At 36.6% G+C, this 26,632-nt stretch overlaps 1 protein-coding gene across 13 annotated transcripts in view; it reads left to right on the plus strand.

Annotated features, from left to right (window-relative positions):
* PDE1A (phosphodiesterase 1A) overlaps nt 1-26,632 on the plus strand; it is a 162,805-nt gene that overhangs the window by 78,237 nt on the left and 57,936 nt on the right. For 11 of the 13 annotated variants that reach the window (XM_075756488.1, XM_075756487.1, XM_075756486.1 and 8 more), the window contains one exon: nt 24,332-24,445. In XM_075756488.1, the coding sequence (XP_075612603.1) occupies nt 24,332-24,445 (114 nt within the window). Of the gene's footprint in view, nt 1-1,166; nt 1,473-24,331; nt 24,446-26,632 lie in introns of those variants that run through there. The other 2 variants (XM_075756495.1, XM_075756490.1) reach the window with 2 other exon arrangements.

Genomic DNA, 26,632 nt, shown 5'->3' on the forward strand with positions numbered 1-26,632 from the left:
GCCTTACTGTAAACATTGCCTAGCAACAACCAAAACATCAGTGGGTTATCAACATTATTCTCATCCTAAATCCAAACCACAGCACTATAACTGCTACGAGGAAGAAAATTAACTCTATCCCAGCCAAAAGCAGGACAAGCCTAAAAAATGTGATTGAACACGATAAACTGAATTTTTAAATTATTGTGTGGTTTTTTTAAAATAGGGTGAAGTGCTAAGCTATTTTAAAAGATAGTATCATTTTATGTATCCTTTTATTATTAGCTCATTTCTGAAAATTGTCTTTAAGATAACCATCACTTTTGAACAAGTTTGTCCTTTAGTTCCTTTCCCATCCTCACATAAAAATATCTGGATGTGATTTGGAGGGCTTTTAAGGTCAAATGAGCAGATGCCATGGGAAGGACAGGTGAGAGACTGGATTCCAGCTTGGTCGTGATGAGCAGCGATGTAAGTCCTATTCCTTGGGGACAGGTACCTTCTCATACAGCTGACTGAGAAAAAAAAAATCTCAGTTGGTTTCCCCAGGGAACCACAGCGTATGTCCTCAGTTCAGAGGGTTGAGGGAGGTGACTGGGAAGATTTAGAACTGGGAGACAGGAAAGGGGAGGAGGGAGATCCTTACACTGGAGCACTCACATGTTCTCTGGGTAACTGGGTAGTCAGACCTAGTAACTAATAAATTGGATTAGGAACATAGAGTCCAGGCAAGGACTACAAAGCATAGCTGATCTCAAAAGAGACCAAAAAAATTACCATACATTTTCTCTGATGGGTTTGTTTCACATTTATGTTATGGCCAGTACATTATTTACCCATCTGTGGAGGCAGATTTAACCTGTGCTCCTTTAATCCCATGCTGGTGATGTAAAAAGATTTTGGTGTTAAGAATGTATGTTGCTTTCCTATGCATGTTACTCAGGCGTCACACTTGACTGAGAAGTAAGGTAAAACCTGGGCACAGTAGTAAATGACAAGGCCTCCTTTGTTAAACCAGGTTATAATCAATCACAAAAGGTGAAAACTCATACAAAACAAGGGATAATTGTGCTCCCAACATCTCAGAAGACTGCAGTATATATGCGCTTTCTCTGTCTCTGTCTCTCTGGCTTTCTGTCTCTTTTTTTCTGTTCTCCTCGCAACACATGTACGAGACCAGGCTTTTTATGTCATACTGCAGCAGTAGCACCATCCCACACACTCTCTGTCTCTGAAGAAATGTAAGCCTTCTCCCGTTTATCTTCAAGTAGATTTCAGTGATTTCTGAACTGAATATCTTCTGTCTGAAGGATCGTATATCTGCTTAACCTGTAAAGAAATGACAGCTTAGGCTTGAGTCAGTCTCTCAAATACAGGCATCTAGTGCCATTTGAGACACCTAAGGGTGCCCAAGACATCCACCCAGGGCTGGCAGATATGACACAGGACCTGCAGGACACCTGTGCTCTTCTGGAGCAGCAGCTGGGGACCAGGTGAGATACTCCAGGGCATCTCCAATGGCGCAAGATGCCTGTATTAGATAACTGATTTGAGCCTCCTGTTTCTGGGCATAATGTATATTTAATGTGTAAGATGACTGATCAGAAATTAAGTTCCTGGATTTGTTTTTGTTTTGTTCTGAGGCCAAGTTGTACAAATCTATAATTACGTCGTCTCCCTCTTGATGCTAATGGAACTGCTTATACACGTAATTGCTACTGTTGTGGGTAAAATGTACATGACTGAGCTCTCCAGTCTCCAGTTCTGGCTATGCAGCAGCTGTTCTTGATGGGAAATTTGATAAATGACAGACCATTCAAAATTTGTCTTCTTCACAATATTAAAGGAGAAAAGCCACACAACTTTTAGAGCTAATAACTAAAAATGAACATGTATATTTACACAGAAAGCTTTGCACTTTAGGGCTTGTAAAAATCTTCTGTCAATTCTGGCAGCGTACAATTTGTGAAAGAAGCAAAAGACTAGATTATATAGCATCTCTCTCTGAGACCAGATTTATGTTTTGTGTGCCAGAACAACATTAAGCAAATCCTCTTCTTCCTGCTAAAGCAGCTATCCAGTTTGTAGCTCTCAAGAATTTTCTTTTTTCAGTGATAAACATTACTTTAAAAACTTTTCCGTGCACCTGGGTGCTGACCAAAGACAACAAATAGCGGAACAGGAAACCATAATTCAATTCTTTACTATATAGAAAGCTTTGCAGATGACCTAAGCAGCTACACTATTTATATGTACTGGCTTTTTAAAGAGGTTGATATGTTTTTTTGGCTGATGGAAATGGAAAATCTGTCTCTTTTGGAGCATTCTGTGTACATTTAATTGGCTTTTAATCCTCTGTATAGTTACATGCCTATATCGCTTTTCCTTCTATTTCAACGAACAAGACACAAAAACAGGCATAAAGCATTCCCAGTGAGATGCCTTTTGAACATACAAATGTTGCAGACCAAACTGGCTGCATGTCTGTAAATGCTGAGGATTTAAAGCAAAATCAGTATAAGAGGGACCTTACTTAAACATTTCCTTGTTATGGGTATTACTAGCAGTTCTGGTATGCTATAGTTTTACTATGAATGCTGCTTTTTTTTTTTTTCCTTTTCCATATCTAAGGTGGATTACCCATTTTGTTAATACTTTTTAAAGTCTGATTTAAGGTTTTCTTAATAATTGAAATTTTAACATGCTATCAGAGCTGAAACTTATGCCAAACCTCAAACCTGAAGACAGACTGGATCGCTCTGTAGATTGGCTTCTTTCCTTTGACCTAGTTTAAGAAAACTTTCAGGCAGCAAAGTGACTTCTGGCACTGTTTGTTGGGTCATGGGAGGAAGCCAGTTCCTCCAGTACATCAGGTATATGCAGTTCCCTGAAAGTGCTTCCTTACAGTGACACGTAGAAATACATCTCAAAGAAAAGAGATGAAAAGAAAATTATTCATTTACTGTGGCAGTAGTTTTCCTTCATTTTTTTTGCTTGGACAGGTCCCAGACATTTTCAGCTACATGACTTCTCCAGAAGATACTGATGGCCAGCTCTCTGTATTGATAGGCAGGTTAAAGTTCAATGGATCTTTTGGCTTTATGCCTGTTGTGTTTTTTCCAGCAACTTAATACAGTTTTTCTTTCTGACATTTGTAGATATTTTCAGTTGATGTGTGTCTCTCTAGAGACAAAGTACTGAAGCTGAAATTTTCTATCATTCTGTCAAAAATGACTGAACAAAACAGGAACAAAAATCTACATTCTGCCTTCAGGAACTTTTAAAATTTCTGTACCGTAGATACAATACGCTTCAATTCTCCAGAACCTTTATCTTTTTTTTTAATACATCCAATAATCCAGTCTAGAAAATTTGTCTTCTAAACATACATTGGTAGTATGGGATCAAAACCTGCTAAGTATCATAATTTGTATGTATTGCAGTTCCTGGCAAGAGGTATAGAATGCAGAAATCCAAATCTGTTGAGGTAAACAGATCTTTAGATCAGGTACTTTTGCACAAGACAAAAGTCTCCTGCAGAAGACATCTCTCCTGTTCTAGAGAGATGACAATTACGTGTCCAGTCTAGCTGGCTCCACAGACTCAGTTAGATCACTTGATTGAATTTTGAATCTATTGATATAAGTGGATAATTATTCCTGGTCTTTTGGAAGTGGAGCTGGCTTAGATATTACAGTTATAATATGTATATTTATGTGCAAATAGCTCTTACTAGGTGGTCTGAGCTTAAAATACTGAATTTGTCACCCTTTGTTGGAGCTGAAAACATGTCCGCAGTGGTTCAAAATAATGTTAATAACATATGTTATGTTGATATTAATTTCTTGATTAGCTATAAGAGGAAATTTAATCTTGTTAAAAGGAACATGAATGGGAACTTATTAGGTTCATTTATTTTCCTTATGAATTTTTACACTTAGGATTTTTGTTCCTCCTTCTCTGTCAATGCTTTACTACCTGCTCCTCTCTGAAAAGATGAGTCAATTGCCTTAAGCATACACATGAAGAAACTACAGAATTGTGAATTAATATGCTTATTTTCATAGCTGGACATCTTGGTTCTTATTCCATCCTGGTGTCCTAATCCGAGTTGTCATGAGCGAACCAGATTATAAAATCATTGAGACTAGGAATTAGGACCAGACTGTTGTTTGTTGTTGGGCTGCTGAGAGTTTCCCTGATAAAACAGACATTCAGGAGTTGGCTGATATATACTTATGTCAGTTAAGCAGAGGTCTAATGTACTTAGTGATTTAGAGGAGCAGAACAATGCTTATCAGATGGACCAGGAGCTGATGCATGTAAGAATCAACTGCCGAAGACACAAAGCTGTTCTGTCATGTACCACGGCAAACATTCAGAAAAAAGCAAAGTGACTGCAAAATGCTTGCACTGTTCTGTGCTCTACTGATAAGTGGGTTTTGACAAAATATAGGCTTGCTTTTCATAAGAAAATGCTAATTATTCAAACCCAAAAGCTTTTCTGATATTGTATAATTTTCAGTGAAATTTTAGTTGAGAAAAAGATCCATACTCATAGCCTACTTGATAAACTCTATATTATTCAGAAATAGCTTTTTTGTTTTCTTTCTGGGATATATTGAAAGATCTGAGGAAGTTCTTGTCCTTTTGTTTACTGTGTTAAGTGATATGAATACCTACAGCATTAAATGTAAACATAAATGTCAAATATTGAGATTATGTCAAATCTGAATGTGGAATAGAACTGGTATTGGGACCGGCGCTATTTAATATTTTTGTTGGCGACATGGACAGTGATATAGAGTGCACCCACAGCAAGTTTGCTGATGACACCAAGCTGTGTCATCATGTGTGTTGCTGTCAACATGCTGGAGGGAAGGGATGCCATCCAGAGGGACCACAACAGGCTTGAGAGGTGGGCCTGTGTGAACCACATGAAGTTCAACAAGGCCAAGTACCAGGTCCTGCACGTAGGTCAGGGCAATCCCAAGCACAAATACAGGCTGGGTGGAGAATGGATTGAGAGGAGCCCTGAGGAGGAGGACTTGGGGTTGTTGGTTGATGAGAAGCTCAACATGAGCCAGCGATGTGTGCTCGCAGCCCAGAAAGCCAAACGTATCCTGGGCTGCATCAAAAGAAGTGTGACCAGCAGGTCAAGGGAGGTTATTCTCCCCCTCTACTCCACTCTCGTTAGACCCCATCTGGAGTACTGTGTCCAGCTCTGCGGTCCCCAGCACAAGAAAGACACGGACCTGTTGGAGCAAGTCCAGAGGAGGGCCACGAAGATGATCAGTGGGCTGGAGCACCTCTCCTACAAAGACAGGCTGAGAAAGTTGGGGTTGTTCAGCTTGGAGAAGAGTAGGCTCTGGGGAGACCTTACTGCAGCCTTCCAGTACCTAAAGGGGCCTACAGGAAAGCTGGAGAGGGACTGTTTACAAGGCCATGGAGTGACAGGACAAGGGGTAATGGCCTTAAGCTGAAGGAAGGTAGATTTAGATCAGATATTAGGAAGACATTATTTACTGTGAGGGTGGTGAGGCATTGGAATAGGTTGCCCAGAGAAGTTGTGGATGCCCCATCCCTGGAAGTGTTCAAGGCCAGGTTGGATAAGGCTTTGGGCAACCTGGTCTAGTGGAGGGTGTCCCTGCCCATGGCAGGTGGGTTGGAACTAGGTGATCTTTTAGGTCCCTTCCAACCTGAACCATTCTATGATTCTATGTGAGTAGGAGAACCACTGTAACATATTGGTTGACTGTAATAACTACCAATTTAGTCATTCTCATTTTAAATTTTAGAATGATAGCTAAATCTAGCAGCTAAATAAAAACAGTCCAGTTCTATGGGAGGATGCTGGTAAATGATCTGGCAGATTACATGATTATACCATCTAATCCAACAGTAGAGGAACTGCAGGGACTTTTTTTTATTAATAGACAGAATGCACTGCCATGAATCCATCTTACAACAGTGTTTATCTTTTTGATAATTATGAGCAGCTAGTTAAATGCAATGACAGATCTAATAAATAGAGATTCTATAGGCATCATGAATAGGATTATCATGAGATATTTATTTTAGTTTCTTTTTAAAACTCAAAACCTCTAAAAGGTCTGAAAAACTTCTCAACCGACTTTTATGGGGTTCCTATAATCCTATTTATAAAAGAAAAGTTTCCATGTTCATTCACTGATGTAGGTCCACAAAATACTGTTTAAAGATTTTTCTGTTTGAGTAAGATTTATGAGACAATATGTTTTGGAAAAGTGCCACAGTTTTACAAACGTGGGATCAGGAAGTGCTGACAAGATTCAGAAAAGCAACTTAGAAACTGCCTTATTCATCACAAGAAAACATTGGAGCAAATCTGAAGAGAAAGTAATTATAATTTCCAAAGCAGACCTAGGTCTTATGTGTATTAAATTTACAGTGCTATAAGGGATGCTACTGAAAAACCCAGTGATGCTTAAGATAGCATTTATTCCACCACCACCAAAGAAAGTTAAATTTGGATTTCTTTATAAGACACCTAAAATTGGTAGTTTAAGATATTGTCCTCCAAAACCGCGACAGACCTAATTTTTAAGCTTTCTGCTAGTAGAAATCTGGTGGAGTTAAATGGAATAATTATTTTGTTAAAGATGATGTGTTTTCCTCTTAGAATATTTCATGCCATTTAAAAGTCACTCCGCCATGTACCCAGTTTATAATTTGAAGCTTGGAAGAGGCTTACATTGCTGAAAAAACCCCACCCCAGCATTGCAACAGAAACCAGCTATCCTGCTGAAATCGATTCTTGCTATGTAACGAGAATAGCAGTGAGGAAAGGAAAAGTTGTTCTCAATTAAGTTTAGTGCTAAGCCACAATTCAAATAATCTGGATATGCAGCTGTGAATATAGTAAAAGACAGCTCAGTACTTGTGTTGTTTGAGAAATACTTATATAATGAATCCTTCTTCTACGCGTAGGAGGGCTGTTCTGTCTGGCGAGTCTCAGAGTCCCACCTTGCTGCCACCAGTCTCTTGGCTCAGCTGCCTGCTGCTTTGGCTCTGTGGGACACCAGTGTAGCTCTGCTCATGCTGGGGGTTTTCAAAGGAGTCCATCTTGAATTTTTTGTCAGCTAAGCCTGTAGTGAAACAAAGATATACTACAGAATTTTCTGTCTCAAACTGATACAATTTTTGATTTTATGTACTTTCAGGATGGAAATGTTGCTAGAGAGCATTGCAAACAAATTATGTGCATTTGAAACATGATTTGTACTTCATTAGTGACAGCAGTAAAATATCTTTCATGAACTGTTAATCCATATATCTTTATTATATGCATGAGGTATTAATGTATTTCTAAACAACTCTTCTTATCAGTCTGTGTAATTGAAGTTGTTCAATGGGTTTGTAATGAAACTTTGAATATAAGCTCAACTAAAAAAGATTCAGCGCAGATAGTCTTCACATAGAAAACATTGATTTTGCTTCTTCATGCCATTATACCAAAATACATCAGAAAACATGTGTGCTTATGTAAACTGATATAACTCCGCTGTGTCCCATGAGATTCATGCCAACTAAAATTCTGACCTGTGATGACTATTACTGACATCAGCATTATATTGCAGAGTGATGAAGATCTAGGAAGCAGTTGCCTTCGGTCTTAGAGAACATACGATGTTTCATATTTACTTGCTTTGCATCAATTAAATACCTGTATTGTCATTAGGACTCAAGAATAAACTGTAGGAAGCTGCCTTGCCTAGTGACTCAACTGTTACAGACTTGCAGGTGTATTACTTTCATATTGTTGTAGATAAGCATTTGAAAAAAATTGATCAAATCATACATCTAAGCTTATTCTGTAGTTGTGTATTAATAAAATTCCTCACTATGTGAGCTATACAGTTATGTGTAGTATATTTTGTAGATGAAAGGCAAGGTGAGGGAAAATGCCCTCTTAATGCCGGTACTCCTCAGTTTACTTTTTCGGCATGTCTGTTTGAGTGCAGTGAGTTGAATAACAGGGAAAAAACCCAAACCAGTGAGAAAACTAACTGGAAAGGACCAGGCCCAGTTTAGAGCAAAAGTGTTGAGGGACCTAAGTGAAGGAAGGCCTATAGGGGCAAAGTTTGTCTTTCACATGCCTGGCCCCAAGATTAGAGGGAATGCTAAATAGGTTAGGGATCCCAACTAGAACATGAAAGTGGACAGCAAGCATCCATGAGCCCTGGCAGGAATACATGGAGAGAGCAGGGAAGAACTTGTCTTTGGTCAGAGGTGGAGGCAACCTGGAATGAATGGAAAGATGAATGGCAAAGCAGAGGAAAAGACAGGGTTTATTGCTGTAATCTTTGCACTTGTATTTATGTATCTTTGGGCTAAATTGAATTACAAGTACTGGTTAAAAAACTCTGAATCACTTTACACAGCAGCTTTCATAGGCTTCTGAAAGAAAAGGATCTGTAGGTGCACAACACAGTTAGGCTTGTGAGGTTAATGTAATTAATGAAAAAGAACTGCAGGCTGGATTTTCAGCCTTAAGATGTTAGGACAGTGTGGTTGTAACCAGAGGTTACAGGGGTAAAACTCAGAAATCTGCCTCACAAAGGAATTATTCCCATGATTAAATTATATGTTGTCGGATTTGGGGGCTCACATCAATCTATGATCAAATATGTATCTGCATGTCAAGCTGTCAGCCTCTGGGTGGAATTAATTAATTCCTCCTACTGCAAAAATAATTGAAATCCATGTCAGACAACTAGATAGTATAAATGAGGTCGTGAAAGTTTAGTAAATTTTTATGTCATTTCTGTAATCATGTTTGTGGTTGAGGTGCCAAGATTTCTTTTTTCAATATATCAGAATCTAGCAGAATAGCTGTGGTTGAGTAAGCGCCTCCAACTCTATTAGCACAAAATAATTAGATCTTCTTTGGATTAATCCTCTTTGAGAGTTATTGTTGTCATTTTGTGAGATCAATTTTGAAAAGCTTTATTTCTTTGTACTGTAAGAATATCTTACTCTTCTGATTTGTGTTTGTTCATTTAATGGTGCTCCCATTTGAACTTTAGTAAGAGTATTCCAGAAAAGAGTCTGAGATTAACTATTCTTGATTAAAATTTAAACTAAATGCAGCTGCCGTGACCTCAAAATAATAATCATAGTGAATGAAATGCTTAAACAAGTATTTATGTACCAGTACATTTTGAAAACAAGAGTAGAAAACAGTTATTTTATGGCAAAACATACTTTAAATTACTCCCTGGATTAACTTCACATTAAATCCGATTCACTGTAATACAAATGCCTTTCTTTAATACCTGATCGAGGCTCTACAGGAGGAAAATTATTACATTGATTTTACTTACATTTCTTCTTCATGTAAAATATATTAACATGTATCCAACGGTAGAATATTAGCAGTGTTTTAAGATATATGCTGATCTATGCAAAGTTAGAATCACATTTGTCAGGCAGCAAATTTCAAAGATGATAAAACCTGAAGATTAATAGAAAAATGATACGAAACACTTATAGTCCTTTATATTCCAAACAGTTATGCCATGGACCGTATCTTTATCTTTTGGGTGCTCATATACCTGTTTTTTCATAACTGTTAGCTGTTCCCACATATCTCACTTTACTGTCACATTATTGAGCCTTGGACAAGTTTCTTCATAAAAATACATACACATTTTTGCTAGTTTAGTTACTGTATTAAATGTCAGTGGTCCGTGTTGCTACTCTGGCTTGTTCACATTTCATTCATATTCCTTGGCTGGCTATGGTAAAGGAGGGCTTTAACCTGACTTGCATCAGTTAATCAATCAGGCATTTCAACACAGGTTTCCTAAAAATGGAGAAAATTAATCTTTTAACAACCATTGCATTTGTCTTAATTGTTAAAAAGCTAGATTTATATCTCTTCATTGCTTGGTTTGATCCCCCAGCCTCACAGTGAGTGCACCTTTTCTATTTCAATGTTTATTTAATTTATTTATATATGGGAATACCTCTAACAACTTTGGTACTACAAAGTTTTTTAATAGGCTGGAGGGAAGTTTCCAGGTATGTATTTATCTTCCAGTTGGGTGTTTTTGCTTTTCCATAATTTTTTGAGGTGTATCCTCCTTATGGTAAGAAATGTGGTTGTTTTTTTTCTCTTTCTTTTTTTGTGCATCACTGCACAAAATGAAAATCTCTGGCCAATGTTAATACTGAAATCTCTCACACATCTTTCAGAATTACATCCTTGAATCCTTGAATCAACTTAAAAATTGTTCAGAATCCACAAGTTCCTTTAATGTTCCTTTCAATTGAGTTTCTAGTCATCAATAATCATAAAATATGACATTAAGAATACCTCAAACCCCACAGAAATAATGAGCTGAGATAGCTGTAAAATGGCTTAGAAGACTCACTTCCTAGTATGGTCAAATATAGTGTAAATGAACATTGCATAGAGCAGATAGCCAACCAGGGCCCTGACCCTGGTATTCAAGCCATTTAAGCACTGACAGTCTTTAGCAGTTCCTGTCATTTGCTGGCCTAGCAAAGGGTGGTGGCCTCCCAAAAAGATGATACCCATCTGATTTGCTGTCATTTTCACATTATCTCTCCAGGGTGAAATTGCACTCTAACATGATTATTGTCGGTCTGTAATGGCAATAAAATCTTAGAAACTTTTCATCCCAGTGATCACAATCAAACAGGCTGTAAACACTCTCATTAACTCTGAGCTCTTGTTTTTGTGGTTTGCTTGATCAAGGCACACATGCAAAACAATATTCACCAGAACGGAACTGTTAATTAGCATTGCACTTAGTTTCCTTTCACCATTATCCATTCAAGAACATCCTGCATTGCATACTCAGATGTTATGTAGATATTTGCAAGTGAAAGCAATATATTGATAGGAGACTACCAAACAAGGCACTTTCTCATTTGCATTAATTTTATTATATTTAACTCTTGTGTACTTTGCTCTAGTATTTATGGTCTTTATTCAGGTAAGCACTCTCTCACGACCAATGCCTGGATTAATCGCTACTGTATTAAAGCTGGCTTTTTGTTCTTGGGCAAACTACTGGCTTACTTCCCTGAGTAATGCTACGTTAGATTAAAGTATATAATTTGATTTCAAAACTGAGGATTCCAATAAAAAATATGCTGCAATAGGAGAATCTGAAAAGCAATGGAAAACAAAACAATGTATTGTTTGAGAATGACAGGCAAATCATAATACGTAGTTACACTTTCTAACAAACTGTTTTACTGCCTATTTTGATTTTTTTATACACACAGGCTTTTCTTAAATCCTTAGTAAGTGTGTAAACAAACATTATCTTCTAACATTGAATCAAGAACTTTACTAGTTTTCTATTTTGAAATTAAAATGTCACCAGGTTCTTACTTGAAAACAATGTCAAGGCTTTGCCAGAGAGACTGAAGGATAGTGATTCATTCAGTAGAGCTATGAAAAATGAAGCACAATTTAACAATTATGTTAGTCATGACCATAAGGGAGCTGAACTTTTCAGGTTAGATTTCACGTCCCTAGAGGAGTACATTTAGGGTTGTTGTACTGTCATCACCTTGAAGAATTCAGATTTTAATTTTTGAGTCGTAGAAAGGCACAGAATTTAAGAACAGAATTTTGTATTATTAAAACCTGGTTTTGAAGTTTTCTTATAAACCACTGCTTCCCTAGAAGCCCAGTAATTTTCCAGCTGGAAGATCTTTCCGATATAGTATTTGTGTAGATAACAAACAGAACATTTCTAAGTAATTTCACAAGTAATTAAATATAGCTGGATGAATATACTTATGTAGTTAATTCTGAAATCTGTGTGGGACTTTTTTCAGAAAGTAATGGAGCAGTGGATCATTTAATAACTAAGAAAGATGGCCATTGTGTTGGACAGAAAGCCTGAGAATTATTTTTAGTGGGTTTTTTTGCAATAAGAGCACAAGAAGTGCTTTATCAGGCACAGTCTATGTACTTTGCCTTAGGAAAAGATGCTAGAGCTGATGCTGTATTTAGCAGGGACAGTTGTACAATGGTGTAGTTCCTTAGAACTGAGTGATAATTAATTAAAGAACATTCTTTCTAAAATAAAGAAGCAAACGCATCTCTTCTGTCGGAAACATGACATATTCTGATAAATTCTGCTGTAGTATATTCAGGCTGAGAAGTATCTTTTGTGTTATGTTTTCTTTCACCAGGAGATACAGAGATGTTATGTAAAATGTTACCTACTGCAAAATTCTTGATGAGTATAATTTTCATGTTATTCTGATCATGAATATTCTCTGAGTATTGTCATGATCAGTTTGAGCACTAGGTTCTGAATTTTCAATCTAGTCTGCTTATAATATATGTAAAGTGTAAATAGTGTAGTGTAAATAATATATGTAAAGTGTAAATAGGCAAATTACAGTCAGCTACATATATGATGAAGAACAGAAGATTAAAATAGCATCTTGGAGGTGAATTACAGTCTATGTTTGCTAAATTTTCTCAGTTTAAACAAAACAACATAAAAGTAACACTTTTGGTGATAGATTCTGGACTACGCCTTCTGAGGAATGCTCCACTTCAAAGCTGGAACATCAACAAATTGAAAGCTATGAAAATATTGCCACTTTTTAAGTGAATAGGCTGATATTCAGGTTGGTTTAGTAGCATGTTTTCAAATCATGCAAGATAATAAGAACAGCAGTTGGGGTTAGTATGTCTTATTGGGACAGACAAGTTAAAGCACTTTGTGGGATGTGCAAGAACACCCCAAACTCATCAAAGTCCTGAGTGCAGTAGAAAAAACCTAGGCAATTCTGTAGTAAGGACTGCAGCCTGTCCTGTCATGGTGTCCTCTAGATTAAAGCACGGCTGCAGTTTGCTACTTTCTGTGTAACGCTTTCACAACGTATTAGTCTATTTTTATTAAATGTGGAGGGAATATGGGCATATGGGCAGCATGAATTAAGGCAAAGGAAACACCAGCAACTAAGGAATGGCCTCTAATCCAGTTTACCTTCCCAGGCCTACAAAGCCTGAACCCTGAACATTGAGGTGCCACGCACTTTGCAGGCTGAGGAAAATGGCAGCTGTGTACCACCCAATGACTACAAATGATTTTTTATTTATTTGGTTTCCTACAATTCCTGTCACAACTCTTTCCAGAACCAAACCCAATAAGCATACAGCCCATATATACTATATGCTAGATAGTGGGTTTAACATGGTATTGTTCAAGAATAACTTTTTTGAAAATACTCTTCCTGATGAGCTCCAGGGACTTGTTTCTGTTTAGTTCTACTCGTCCTGAAGTATTCAAAGATAGAGCTATTCAAGGACAGATAGCGAATTTCAGTTTCGTACCTGACCTTAATTCAAATATAGTTTCTCATGTAGACAAATCCTAGGTCAAGATCACATGTGTGAATAAGGATGGTCATGTTACATTTCATCCTATTTATGATCATTCTTAAAGAATATAGGGGAAAAGTTCACCCTCTTAATTCTTTCCATTTTTAAACATTTATACAGCTCTCAAGTGTGTTTAAGCTTTTCTAATGTTCTACTTCTCATTACCAAGACCTACTTTGAAGTACTTTGATTTGGCAATTCTTCAGCAGAACATTTATTTTTAACAATTCCAAATGCCAGAAGTTAGTTTCACACATAACATAGGGTGCTGGATTCTAGCATCTCCAAATTTTTTCTTTTTTTCTTCATTTTAATTGCAGTATTGCAATTTTAAATAAAAGCCCTATTCATATTTTTACATTGTCATATACATTACATGTACTATATCTTTTCTTCAGAACCACTGAGATGGTAATGATTTTACAGCGAAATTGTACTGTAATTACTACAGCTGTTGTGCTGAAGCATTTATGTCTTGCTCTGTCTTTTGAATGAAAAATTCTTCTAGTGAAAATAGATTTGTGGAAGCCATTAATTATTCAGTAAAAAAGACATCTGAATTAAGGTGGTGGTATTTTCTACAACATTTTAGGCAAACTAAGGTAACTCTTAAATTATTTTAATATTTTATTCATTAGTCTGTAATAGTTCATAATGCAAATATTTGTATTTGTTACATTTCATAGTTTTATCTGAACAAGTAGAGATCTGTACTTTGTTCCTCAGAACCCATGATACACCTTGAAAACAGAATTCAAGATGAATTGGCTCTGTCATCCTATCTGGACAGTGTGATTATATATTAAAAGTATAACTTCTATATTCTGGTACTTCAAGTGTTTAAGTTTAATTGTAAATAGAAAAGTAGGGCTTCTAAACCAAATGACAAGTTAGAGCTTGGATCGAAGTAGGATTATGTTAGTTGTTATGTTGACCTGTTAGGCCAGCTGAACTAACTACCCTGATTCATTGGATAGCATAACTGCACATACACATGACCCCTAATCTTGTTCTGTGGAAAGAATTCAGTAGAAATCCCCCTACCATAAAATATCTTGAAGGTGAATCAGATTGTTTTTTCAGTATCAGGTTGAAGACATATTGTTACGCATGCACTTGTGCTGTCAGATATGGGGGTGGTAATAATTTCTGGAAAAAAGGTGATGGAACAGGGCACACAGAGATAGCTGGGTCACCAAGTCTGACCATGTTCTTAGACTGAATACGAGGGACTGCTATTCCAAAAAACTTTTCTTCTGTAATATATTTTTATACAGGTCCTTCTGTAACCTCTGTTGACTTAATATAACGTGAGTGATAGGTTGTATGTACATTGAGAGAAATGGAATGGAAGATGCATACTAAGCAACCAAACAGTATTATATTTCATGCTCTGCCCATGAAGGTCTACAGGTCAGAAATAAATATAAAAGCACTTGTAAATAAGGACAGAGGACCCAGATTACTTACCAGAACCCAGATTCTACACCTTGATGTCTCAAAAAATCTGTAACTATTAATGAAACAAATTTAAAAGTTGCCACAAGTGTTAGTTGTAAAGGTTTGGCCACATTTATATATATTGACCTGTGGTATGCAGCAAGGAAATTCTGTCCTGGTTCTAATTTCTGTCTTGGGGAAATCAGCACATTAATTATATACAGAATATATAACATTTAATGTAGTTTGATTCCACAGAGAAATCACAGAACAAAGTGTCATTATTATAATATTAATGGAGGACATTACCTGGGTTGTTTACTCCTATGTGACTTTATCAAGTAGAGGAAAGGATACTCGTGGTAAGCATCATAGATGATTCTTTGATCACTGGGCAGTGATGTTATTTTTAGTGCCAAACACTTAGCAATCTTCTGTCCTTAACAGTTGCAGAAATTGCACCAAAAAGGCTGTAAAAAGCCTTCTCAATGACAGCAACATATTTTCTTAGTAGTAGTCTAGAAAATATTTTCAGTACAAAGTTACCAGTTCTGGTTAATGCAGTCTTAAATGAAAGACAATCTGTTGACTTTTTATATGATAGCTTGTTCTTAATGTTTCTAAAAGGACTTTCTACCTCTTTGCATGCTGTTTTTAAAGGATGAGTATCAACATTCTTCAACCCAAATTTTCTGGTCCTAAGGAATAAAGAAGATAGTCAGCATGTTGATTCAGGATGGGTATACAAATGACTTCAGAATGAAGGAGAGACAGAATAAAAGAAAGCCTAATGAGACATCCATTTCCAAACTCTTATAACCCTGTGATAACTGATAAGTTGGTAAGATACCATTGCATGGGAAGATACTATCTCATCCATGGGTTTCAAGAGCAATTAAAGCAAAATGTTGTTTCTAGCAGTACTAGGCAGCAGAGGGAATATGGGAGGGAGAAGACAAATACTTTCAGACCATTAGATTTATCTAGCTGCTGACAAGAGAGAATCCATTTGCTGGGTTGTGTGATGAGATCATATATTTAGTGCATCACAATCATATTAAAACAGTCTAGATCACGTGAAGAGAAGAAGGATTGTGGCATAATACTGTTATCTGGAGAAATGCCTTCTAGCAGGAACTCTTAAAACAGCAAACATCTCCCATGACTTTGTGACCATCCCTGGGGCAGAAGTAGGTCATGGTCTTTTTACAAGTATGGGAGATGAAGTTGTGATGATTGGGAGCTGTGAGGTAGGGCTAAGAGAGTTCCTCTGAAGCACAGACAGTGAGATGTTCCAGGCCTGCACCTCCTTTGATAATTTCCAGTGGTACAGAGGTTTGGATACAAGTTTATTGCTGGAATGTAGAGCCAACATTCAAATGTGAGTGTGAGGTGATCTATTTAGAAGTATCCTTTTTCTGTCATGGAATATTTAAAAAAAAATAAATGGAGGGGGCTGCTTTGGAAGATGTAGAGGCTTAACTTTTACCTTGTAGCAGCTTCTTTGATCACTGTGCTCAAAGCTGCTGTCTACAGGAAAAAAAAGCTTTTTAAATGGCTCTGGGGAATAAGGGCTATGTGCCTTTTCTGTGTGTTTATCACATTAGCTCCAGCAAGTAAGACGCACTGAAAGTCTTCTATCATCTTCAAGCATGATTTTTGGCAGATGATGAGTTTACATTTGATTTCCCAGCTTCTTGTTAGCGAATTTAGCTAGATTATGATGAAGACTTTGAGACATACAGGCTGTTCCAGTATTTGGCAACTTCAAGATGAAATAGCTTTAGCTAGCATTATATATAATGTATGTACAATTCAGGGGAACCTTATAGATCAAATGTCAATCTTCAGACAAAAAAATTCAGCAGAAGTCATAAGAAGGATAATTTGAAATTTACAAACCAGTCCTATAGATTGTGCATTATTTGTCTTTGATTCCATGGATTGATTGTGAAATGGGAATATCAGGTAATGGAAATGGAGTTTGAAACAGTCATAGAGTTTAGGGTAAGGAAAGACTAGTTGGTTACTTGTTGCATCTCATAGAAGACCGATAAAACACCTGAAGGTTTGTACATAGTAAATAATTTGAAGTTTGAGGATTTTTTTCATTAAGCTTCAACCTGCAAAGCAATTGAACAGAGGAACCAAATTAGCGTTGATGATGGCTCATTAGCAGAAGTGAGAGAAAAGTTTGAAAGTCACTTAAAGCTTGGCTGAAACAGGTTTCATTCTGTATCTTGGGTGTGCACAAAGGAAGGTGAGAGAAATTCATATGTGAGAATTTGTGCTGATGACGTACATTGACTCTAATGGTAAAATTTACTTTTGGGGAAGGATGAGTAACCAGGGGTGGTGAGAGACAGCAGGGAAGAGCAGCAGCAACAGGATCCCAGATGAGCTTCCTCCCCAGGGCAGCAAGTGGTGATGATGGAGACGATGCTGAAAGGTTACATAGCTGCAAATAGCAGACCTTTAGTGTTACTGAGGTTAAGATGCTAAGGCTTCTCAGGCACTTGCAATTTGTTTGATCAGGTTTGTTGAGAATTATGCAAAGATTCAAAAATGCTTTAGAGAGTGTGAATCAGTTTGTGGTTTCAGGTGGAAATCGTGTAAGACTTCATGGCTTTCTATGATTTCAACTAGGTGCTAAAGAAAACTTAGTATTTTTGACTAAATTTTGATTAAGCCTTTAAACACACTTGAACTTGTTACTAAATGAGACCCAAAGGACAATATTTATGCAGTATTAGAGTGCTAAATAATACGAAAATTTGTAGGATGAGTAAGGTAAAATGAATTGAAGCCTAATAGAGAATGCCTGTCTGAAGGAAACCTGCTTCATCTTCCATAAACATGATCAATATCTGAACAGCCAAAGCAATTCTATCACCATGAAAATGCAGTTTTATCATTAAGAAAGTGTAAAATTCAGTGTGTGTTATATAGCTGCAGAACTATTTTAATTCTTCAATATGGGACTGAAGTTTTGGTATATCAAAATGTTGGCTGAATTACCAGCATATTCAATATTTATTTTCTAATGACTGAATCATACTTACAGATCAGTGTGTACCACTCATAGTGCTTAAAATAATCATGAAGTGAATGTGATTCGTGAAACCCTTAGCAACCACAAGGCTTCCTGTGCATATGCTCAGACACAGCACTGACTGAGAAGTAATTTCATAAAACACATTTGCAGCACTGGAAATGTGATATATCTTTCTTGTGTTTCTCAGTATCAGAATTCATTGAGAGACAGCACCTCTAATTAGAAGAAAAATTAGGTGACTGCATTTGAAACTGCATTTTGTAAGTTTTCAGGGAAGTGAAACACACATCAAGGTCTGAGTCAAGAGCTGCGTAACCTTTGCTCTCCACTGATATGCTGGCCTTGCCTTGACTGAGAAAATGTCCCTGTATCAGCATGGTTTTCCCTACCATAATGTAAAAAACCTTGAAGTAAAGGTTAGCCATTTTGAAGCCGTGTTAGTTGGCCACTTCGTAACTGCAGGTAGGAGGAGGGGAACAGGAGTGTCTACCCAAAGGGATTGTTCCTGAATCTTTATTACCATATTCTGCATACTTCTTCAGTATCTCTCATCTATTTGTATGATCAGGTCTAGTCTTTTACAGACATGTATTACAAATATTACAACTGTATCTGGCATTTTCCTTTTTTGTAGTCGGTATTTTTCTTTCATCTTGCAGCAAACGCAAAGAAGGAATTATATCCTTTGTCATAATGAAAGATTTCTGGTGATCCATATATTACAATTTTTTACTTGAAAAAATCAGAGCATGAACTTTGTGCATGGTTGATTGTTATTATTACATTTGGGTTTTATTTCTGATCTACATTATTTTGAAGTATTTGTTGGAGGGGCTGGTGTATTTAGATAAAGATTTATTTTATACATGCAAGTTTTTAACAGAAAAATGTAGAATTCAAATGATACCAATTCACATAAAGAATAATTGGAATTTGAGTAATTTATGTAGGGAATTTTAGAATTCAAGTGAAATAGTGATATGTTTTATTTGTTGTGACTTTTCCAAGGTGATGTTTTTATATTCCCACTTTAAATTTCTCCTAATTCAAATATTTTCCTGAATCTCAAATGTGTGTGCATGTAAAACAATGTAGATTCTGGGATCAGGCTGTTTTGAATAGACGAGCTGAACTTCCCATTGATAATGATTTGGAATTGCTGGATATTAGCCCTTTTTCAGAGTGTTCATGTTTGAATGAGGATGTAAATTCTGCCTTTAAAAGCTGAGTAACTACTGGGTAAGCGATGCTTTCTACAGGTGTGAAAATTATTCAACTGATTATTACAAGAATCACTACAGGTAGCAAAATTGGTTTCCAGTTTTATTTCTAAATGGTTTTAGAGGAAAATTTACCACTTCCCCAAAGTTTTTAAAAACTAGTGGTATTTAAACTGTGACTAATCATATTGTGAGAATATGGTTACTCTCCTCCTCTTTACTTTTAATTTCACATTACATATCAGCCCATTTTTAGTTTGTAATGTTCATTTAGAGGGTCAAATCATTTGTATAATAAAGATTACAATTATCCACTTAATTTTTTATTCTATATTAAATAGTACAAACAAAACATGAAACAATTGTTTACAGAAAATAATAATTTGTTCTGTCCTTAACCTTTTTAACATGTTGGTATTTGCTCATAATCTTTTCAAGGAATTAATACATTTGGCACACAGATAGGCTTTTCTCAACTAGTTAATGGGAACATGATAATTCACAACTGGTAATTGGAGTTGATTTCACCAACACGGACTGGCATTATGGTTATTAACTATTAATATGAATAGCTATTTCTCTGTAATTAGCATTAGCATGTGTTTATTATTTTCAAAGAATTACCCATGTGTTCATTGCCCATCTTGAACAGTGACTTCCATTAATTTCAAAATATAATAGGAAGCAGGGGTGGTTTACATCTTACTTTTTATAGTTTATTTCACTTCCTCTTAAATAGGATCTGTGGCAAAAGGCAGCTTTTTTTCTGCAGAGTTTCCAAAACAGTTAGAAGTCCAGATGTGTAAGTCAGAACGCTGTTTCTTTGCCGTGCTCAATGGTGGGGGGACTCAAATTGCAGATAAAGGCAGTCTTTGGGAAAGCAGGTGCCAGGTCTTTTTCTCAGGTTTAAAAGTTAACTTCAGTTGAATTTTCCTCTTCTGGTTCTTGAAGACTGTAAAGCTGAACTGTTAGCTCTCATTTATTCTCAACAATTACTAGTAATTTATTTTCCCTTGGAAAAGGAAGAGGCAGTCCATAAAATCTGAAATTGAAATTGTCAACTTGTCTGCCTCTCTACCTTACAATCTCCCTTCTTAAGTAATCCCACCCCAGCACCTTTCTTTGTTATCTTTTTAATCTGTGTTTAGGAGAATTATTCAGTATTTCCAAATATATTCCTCTTGTTGAACTTTGCTTGATTCCATAGAAGAAAACATTTTCTCATTATTATTATTATTATTATTATTATTATTATTATTATTGGAAAAAGTCTTTTTTAATCACTAATTCCTTATTGTCCTGAAACTGTCGTAGGAAGCCTTCTCAAATAACCTAAAATCTGTCCCCAGTTAATATGGTACAACCCCTGAAAGTTACAGTAGATTTATCAAAACTTTAATTCAAACATAGGAGAATTTTAATGAAGGAGTGAACAATTGAGTGGTGACTTTGATATTGTTAATCAAGAACATACTACTTCTGCTCCTAGTAAAATCCTCATTTTCACCTGGTTTGCCTGTGTTGCTGGGTGGGCCTCAAAGCTTACTGCCCACAGCTGGACATGGGCATCAGCTGCATGGGGAGGTGAGGACCAGGAAAACACAGACAGCACTGTTAAAGATACGTAGAAGCACAGCACATTTGGATTGTCCGTAAAATCATTTAATAGCACAGCGCTGTTAATGGTGTTTACCCAATATGACAGAAGATGGTTCTCCACCCACTCCCTTTATTAATTGCAGATGTCTCTTTCTCTCTTAGAAAGCGGGGCTGCTAGTTTTAAAATACAGTTTTCAGTTGTCCTGAGAGAAATAATCTGTTTCTTTTTCTCTATAAATCTCTTTCATGTTGTGTCATATTAACTCTGTATACAATTTTCTTTGCACCTTAAAACAGTTCAGGTAGTTCATTTCTCTATTTCACAAAATAGTTCCTCCAGTTTTTTCTTGTTACTGTCTATTATTTCCTAATAGCACAGTTTCACAGGCAGGGTAATACAATTAGCTCCAATTTTAAGTAGCATTTCAGGTTTTTCTAATGGCATTTCTCATGTTTGTTTTCCATTTATCAAACTTAATTAAAAGAAAACAAAGAAATAAAATCCTGTCCAATACAGCTGGAGTAATAATTCATTTTTGTTACTTTTCCTTGTCTTTTTTACAATTTTCTTTGTCTTCAGGAATGCTGGGCTATGAGTATTTCAACACTTGGTTTGTCTTATAATTTGACATATTTATTCTTTACTAAAATGTTAGTTTCATTACTGAAATGTCGATTCTTAAACTCTGTGGCTCTTTCACGTTAATGCATAATATGTTGAGTATATTCAGACCATTCATACACTGTTATAACCCACTTAATTTTGCTGGGTTGGAAGTCCATTTTTCTAACTTTTGGGTTAGACCTCATGCTTATCACTTGACAAGTGTCTGATCAGCAACACTATGGAGGGATTTTATTGGTGTGTCCAGCTTCGTAGTGGAAAGTCGTACCATAGATACAGCCAGATTTTTCTTGGAAGTGCACAGCAAAGGTTAGAGGCCACTGGGCACAAGTTGCCACAAAGGACATTCCAGTTAGATATTGGGAAAAAATAATCCACTCTGAGGCTGGTTAAGCGTTGAAATTAGTTGCCCAGAGAGTTTGTGAAATCTCCATACGTTCAAAACTCGAGTGGAAATGCCCCTGAGAAATTTGATATAACTTTGAAATTATACCTAAATGGGAGGTTGGCCCTGCTTTGAGCAAGAGCTCGAAACAGGTAGAGGTCCCTTCTAACCAAAGTTATCCTGTGGTTCTAAGATAGATCTGCACTGGATCAGCTACAGACATTCTTGAGGACATCTCTACAAAGCATGGATGCATGAGATGACGAGGTCACTGGTCATCATTGCATTATATGGATTTTGTCCTTTTGTGATTCTGTAACCTCTTCAGAATCACTTTAACTTTGCCTGAGCCGCTTTTCCAAATTGCTTGGTCTGATACTGTGTTCTGCGTTCCTCCCTGAATATGAACTATAACTACAGGGCAAGTTACGTCAGTTGACTGCCACCTGTGCGGTGAGATACTGCAAGGCCTTGTGGCTTAAAGGCTCCCCCAGGGACTCCTTTCCTCCTGCAAGTGTAAAAATGATTCCATCTATCTGTCATCTTTTCTATGCCCTGAGAAAACATAGAACCACTGGAAATCGTAGGATTTCAAGCCATTTTGAGCAAATGTTGTTCTACCATAGCCTGGCTCCCTGCTGTGAAGTAAGTGTTGCATTTTTAAATTCATTTATGCTTCCGCTTCGGAAAGTGTGATTTGGAGACATGTTCAGTCAAACACCAAGGGAACAGTGCAAGTGGTGGAACCACCACTCTGAGCAAGTAGAGGCGATGATGCTGCCAGACTCACCTGGGCATTTTGGCGTTGGTGCTCAGGAGGGGTTGTATGTGTGTTTGTGTGCATTGCTGAGGAGTCGACATCCCAGGAGAATTACAGTGTGTGCGTTGGGTATGCGAGGTGAGTGTCTATGAATTAGCTTCTTTAGTCTATAGGTACCTCTGAAGTGGAAGGAGTTATGTATTGGAGCTGTCTCCCCATGCATACAGTTATTTCTGTGTAGGAGATGCACTCCCACAGTGTTTCATCCACTCACTTAACTTCTCTGAGAAAATTTTTTAACACTAATTTTTCCATTCCATTGATATACAATGTACTGTGTAAAATATCAAGTAGATGTGGTTGCTAAGAGCTTTATTTGTGTTATGTTCTATGCTAATTTGAATTGAATTAACACTTTGGAGAACTGAGGAGGCTGGTCTTAAAACTCCATTTGCTAAAATTAACCTTGCAGGCTTGGACATAACTGTACTTAGGCCAAATAAAACTTTAAAAAAACCTTTGAAAGTGGTTTTATGATGGAATAGTACTTTCCAAGTTTATGAGAGATTTGTTTTGAATATCAATGTTTTTTAATTCAGACATTTTAATTAGGTCCAATCAAATATTGTATACACACCATAAAATTAATATATAGTATATATAACATAATTATAGAACATACTGTACATTTTATGTATGCTCTTTCATGCCATAAATATGATTTTTTTTCTGAAAGTAAAGTCAGTTTAGTGCTGACTCAATTTCAATCCACTTTTTAACTAAATGCTTGTTTCACACATTTTTTTCACATTGCATACACATAGAAAAGACTATTTCATGAAAGTTAAATTAAAATAATGATGTATCTCTAATTACAGAAATCTTTATCTTACATGATACAAAACCATAGATGATTTCAACTCAGAGATATAGCACAGAAAGAAGGAAAATACCCATACTTCTTTAAGCATCCATTTAGTCACAGCTCCACACAGTTACTGATAAGGTTTTCATTTCACTCCAGTGCTGTGACTACTCTGTATGGTTAAGTTGAGCAGTGTCAGAAGTGTTCTCCTCATCGGAGAGTTTAGGAAAAATCTGGTATTCAAGGAGTTTGTCTGTATAAATGTGTTGCTACAGAGGCATGAGTCGATGCATTACAAAATCCCCTTTGGGCGTGTCTGTGTTTGTAATGTAAAAGAATGTTCTCAAAACTAAAAGTAAAAGCACACTTGGGAAAATATTTGGATTTTTCTGATGCCATAGGGGCACCACCTTTCGTCTGGTATAATGATGAATTTTCTGTAAACACAAACAATGGAGGTCCACATTAGCTCACACTAATAAGAAATACAAATTCTGCAGGAAAAACATACTGGAGGCCTAAATAAAAATCAAAGACATTTAAATGAAGCAAAATCAGTGTATAGTGGATATTAAGAAATTATAATCAACCTTCTAAGCACAGAAAAATTATTGTAAGACAGCTTGCAAAGTTCTATTTATTATTTAAACAAAATTAGAGACTCAGGCATAATTGTAATGTCAAAAGTAACATAAAATTGCTCTGATGGTAGTTAATGAGTCCTCTCTGACTTACTGGAATGTATATGCCTTTTCTTAATAGATCTTATAAATTTAGCAAGCTGTAAAAACATGTAACTGGTCATTGTTACATGCATTGTAAACCCAGATTTTTTTTTTCAAAAAGACAAGAGTTGCAGTGACAGTCTCTTGCCTATGCATTGGCTTTTGTGTTGTTTCCAATATTACAAATAGAAAATGCAGTCACTAAAATTTGATATAAGCAATGCACTGATATTTCTATTTTCTTTTTCACAGATTAAGATGCTTGGTAAAGCAGCTGGAGAAGGGTGACATTAATGTGGTGGATTTAAAAAAGAATATTGAGTATGCAGCATCTGTGCTGGAGGCAGTTTATATTGATGAAACCAGGTAAGTCTGAGGGGAGAGGGAAAAAAAAAAGGAGAGGATGTTGGGAATCACGTTTTAGAAATTTGGTCATTGCATGCAATTGTAACTGACATGAGCTGAAGGTCTCTGCACATCAGAAGAATTGTATGTGGCTTTTAGGTATTTTAGTGACAAGGTTAAAGCAAGTTAGATTCCAAAGGTCAGATGTAACCGTCGTCTGGAGAGTTTGCCTAGTTCTCGTCTCCCTCACTTGTCAAATGTCCACAGTATAAAGTGATAAGAATTTTCTGTAGGATGGATTTTCTTTCCCCCACAGGCCATATACCAATAATCATGCCTAGGACTGTATCAGTGAAAAAAATGAGCTGTTTTGGAATGAAATGCATACAGAGATGAGTCAGAATATTATAATCTCGCCTGTAAATACATAAATTTATAAAAAGCTGTGATTTGTTTTGTAATGTTTGATGTTTTGTTTATGATTATTGTTACTGGCAATATTACTGGCAATCATCTTTAATGTGGTTTGGCTCCAATTAAATTAGAAGTTCTAAGTATTTGGCTTCTTGCAAGAATTTTAAGATAAGTACTATATTGAAGTTAACTAGCTAACTTACAGTTTTTATTTCAGTATACTGGACTCTAAGATATTTTCTAAGCAGAATAGTCTTGTAAAGATGTCTGCCAAAACTTCTTCAGTACTGCTGGAGCATGCAGTGTATGTCTCGGTTCCATACTACATTTAAGAAGTCTGCCATTGTACAGATTATTTCATGGACCTAACACTCTCTCTCTTTCTGTGTCCCTCCACCCCACACCCCCACACCCCCCCCCCCCCGCTTTGTAAATCTGCTTATTTGATACTGTGCTAAAAGTACTGCTCTAACTTTTTCCTGTTTCTTTTCCTTTGATCAAACCTTGCCGGTCAGGAATTTGGAGCATCTACTGTTGGGCAATAGAAAGCCTACCCATTTGAAAACAGAATGAAAACAATAGCAAATGAAACTGGTACCAACGGTCTATTTTTCAGAGATTGTATTACAGACTATGTTGGCAGGATCACTTATACTAGTGTCCTGCTCTTAGGGTGCGAGCGCATGCAATTCTGTAAAAAGATGACCTGAGCAGCCTCTCAGCCACAATACAGTCCTTAGGGACACTTTCAAAAGTGTTGCTGGTGATCCCAAGTTAAATACAGAACTTGAAAAACATTAGGGATCTCAGTGACTTCAAAAGCACTCACGTGTCATGAAGATGTGGACAGGTTCAGTTAAATTAAGCTTAAGTGAGCAGACTTAGGCAAACCATCTTGTGTGACAGATGGAACCTAGGCTTTGCAAGAAAACTGCATTAACTTAAATTCAATATTTTAAAATACTGGCAGTTAATATACCACTGTGGATAGATTTATATCAGTTTTTCTGACTGACTTAAGTTAATCAAGCTTCTTTTACATTGAATCATGGGTTGATTTGTGGATTTACCCTAGTTTATAGTCATATTTGTAGTTAAATTGATACCGGTCCTTAGGGAGACAGATAAACAAGTGATCAACAAACTTCTCTTTAGGCTCACATTACCGCAATAGAGGCCATAAAATTTCATTTTCCAGCAATTGTTCTAAATTTAAATCTTGTTGGCACATCTCACATGCTCAGGAAGCTTTGGAAGATCTCGGTCCTCTCTCTGCTGTGTAACGGGATGTTGTATTGCCATCAGTAGTCAGAGCGTAAGCATGCATTTTTTATTACCATGGGACCTTTGACACAGCTCCCTTGGGGGGACATAGGGGACAAGGATATAAACCACTGATTATTCCTTCCATACATCTCCCAAACACTGCAGTTAAATGGGTATAGTATTCACAGCTCTTTCTCAGTAGTAGCACCCAGACTATGAAAATAATGTGAGATTTACTTAGTTTCTAAACTGAGGCCTCAGTGGAAATGAATAGTATCGTTACAATGAGGAATCCAGTTTTTCTGGCTCTGTGTGGGAGCACTGAGACAAGTAACAGACATTTCATACACAGAGAAAACTGTTACACCTGAAACTACATAGGCTTTGGCAGCAACAAATACATTATTTTTACTGTAAGCAAATATTTAAATAAGCTAATTGCCCTCATAGAACTTAACAGCAGGATTATTAAACTGCCAAAATGAAAATAAACATATATAATTTTATAGGGGGGTGGAAGATTTTCAT

This window comes from Balearica regulorum, chromosome 6 (genome assembly GCF_011004875.1).
Source record: "Balearica regulorum gibbericeps isolate bBalReg1 chromosome 6, bBalReg1.pri, whole genome shotgun sequence".
NCBI classification, from domain to species: Eukaryota; Metazoa; Chordata; class Aves; order Gruiformes; family Gruidae; genus Balearica; species Balearica regulorum.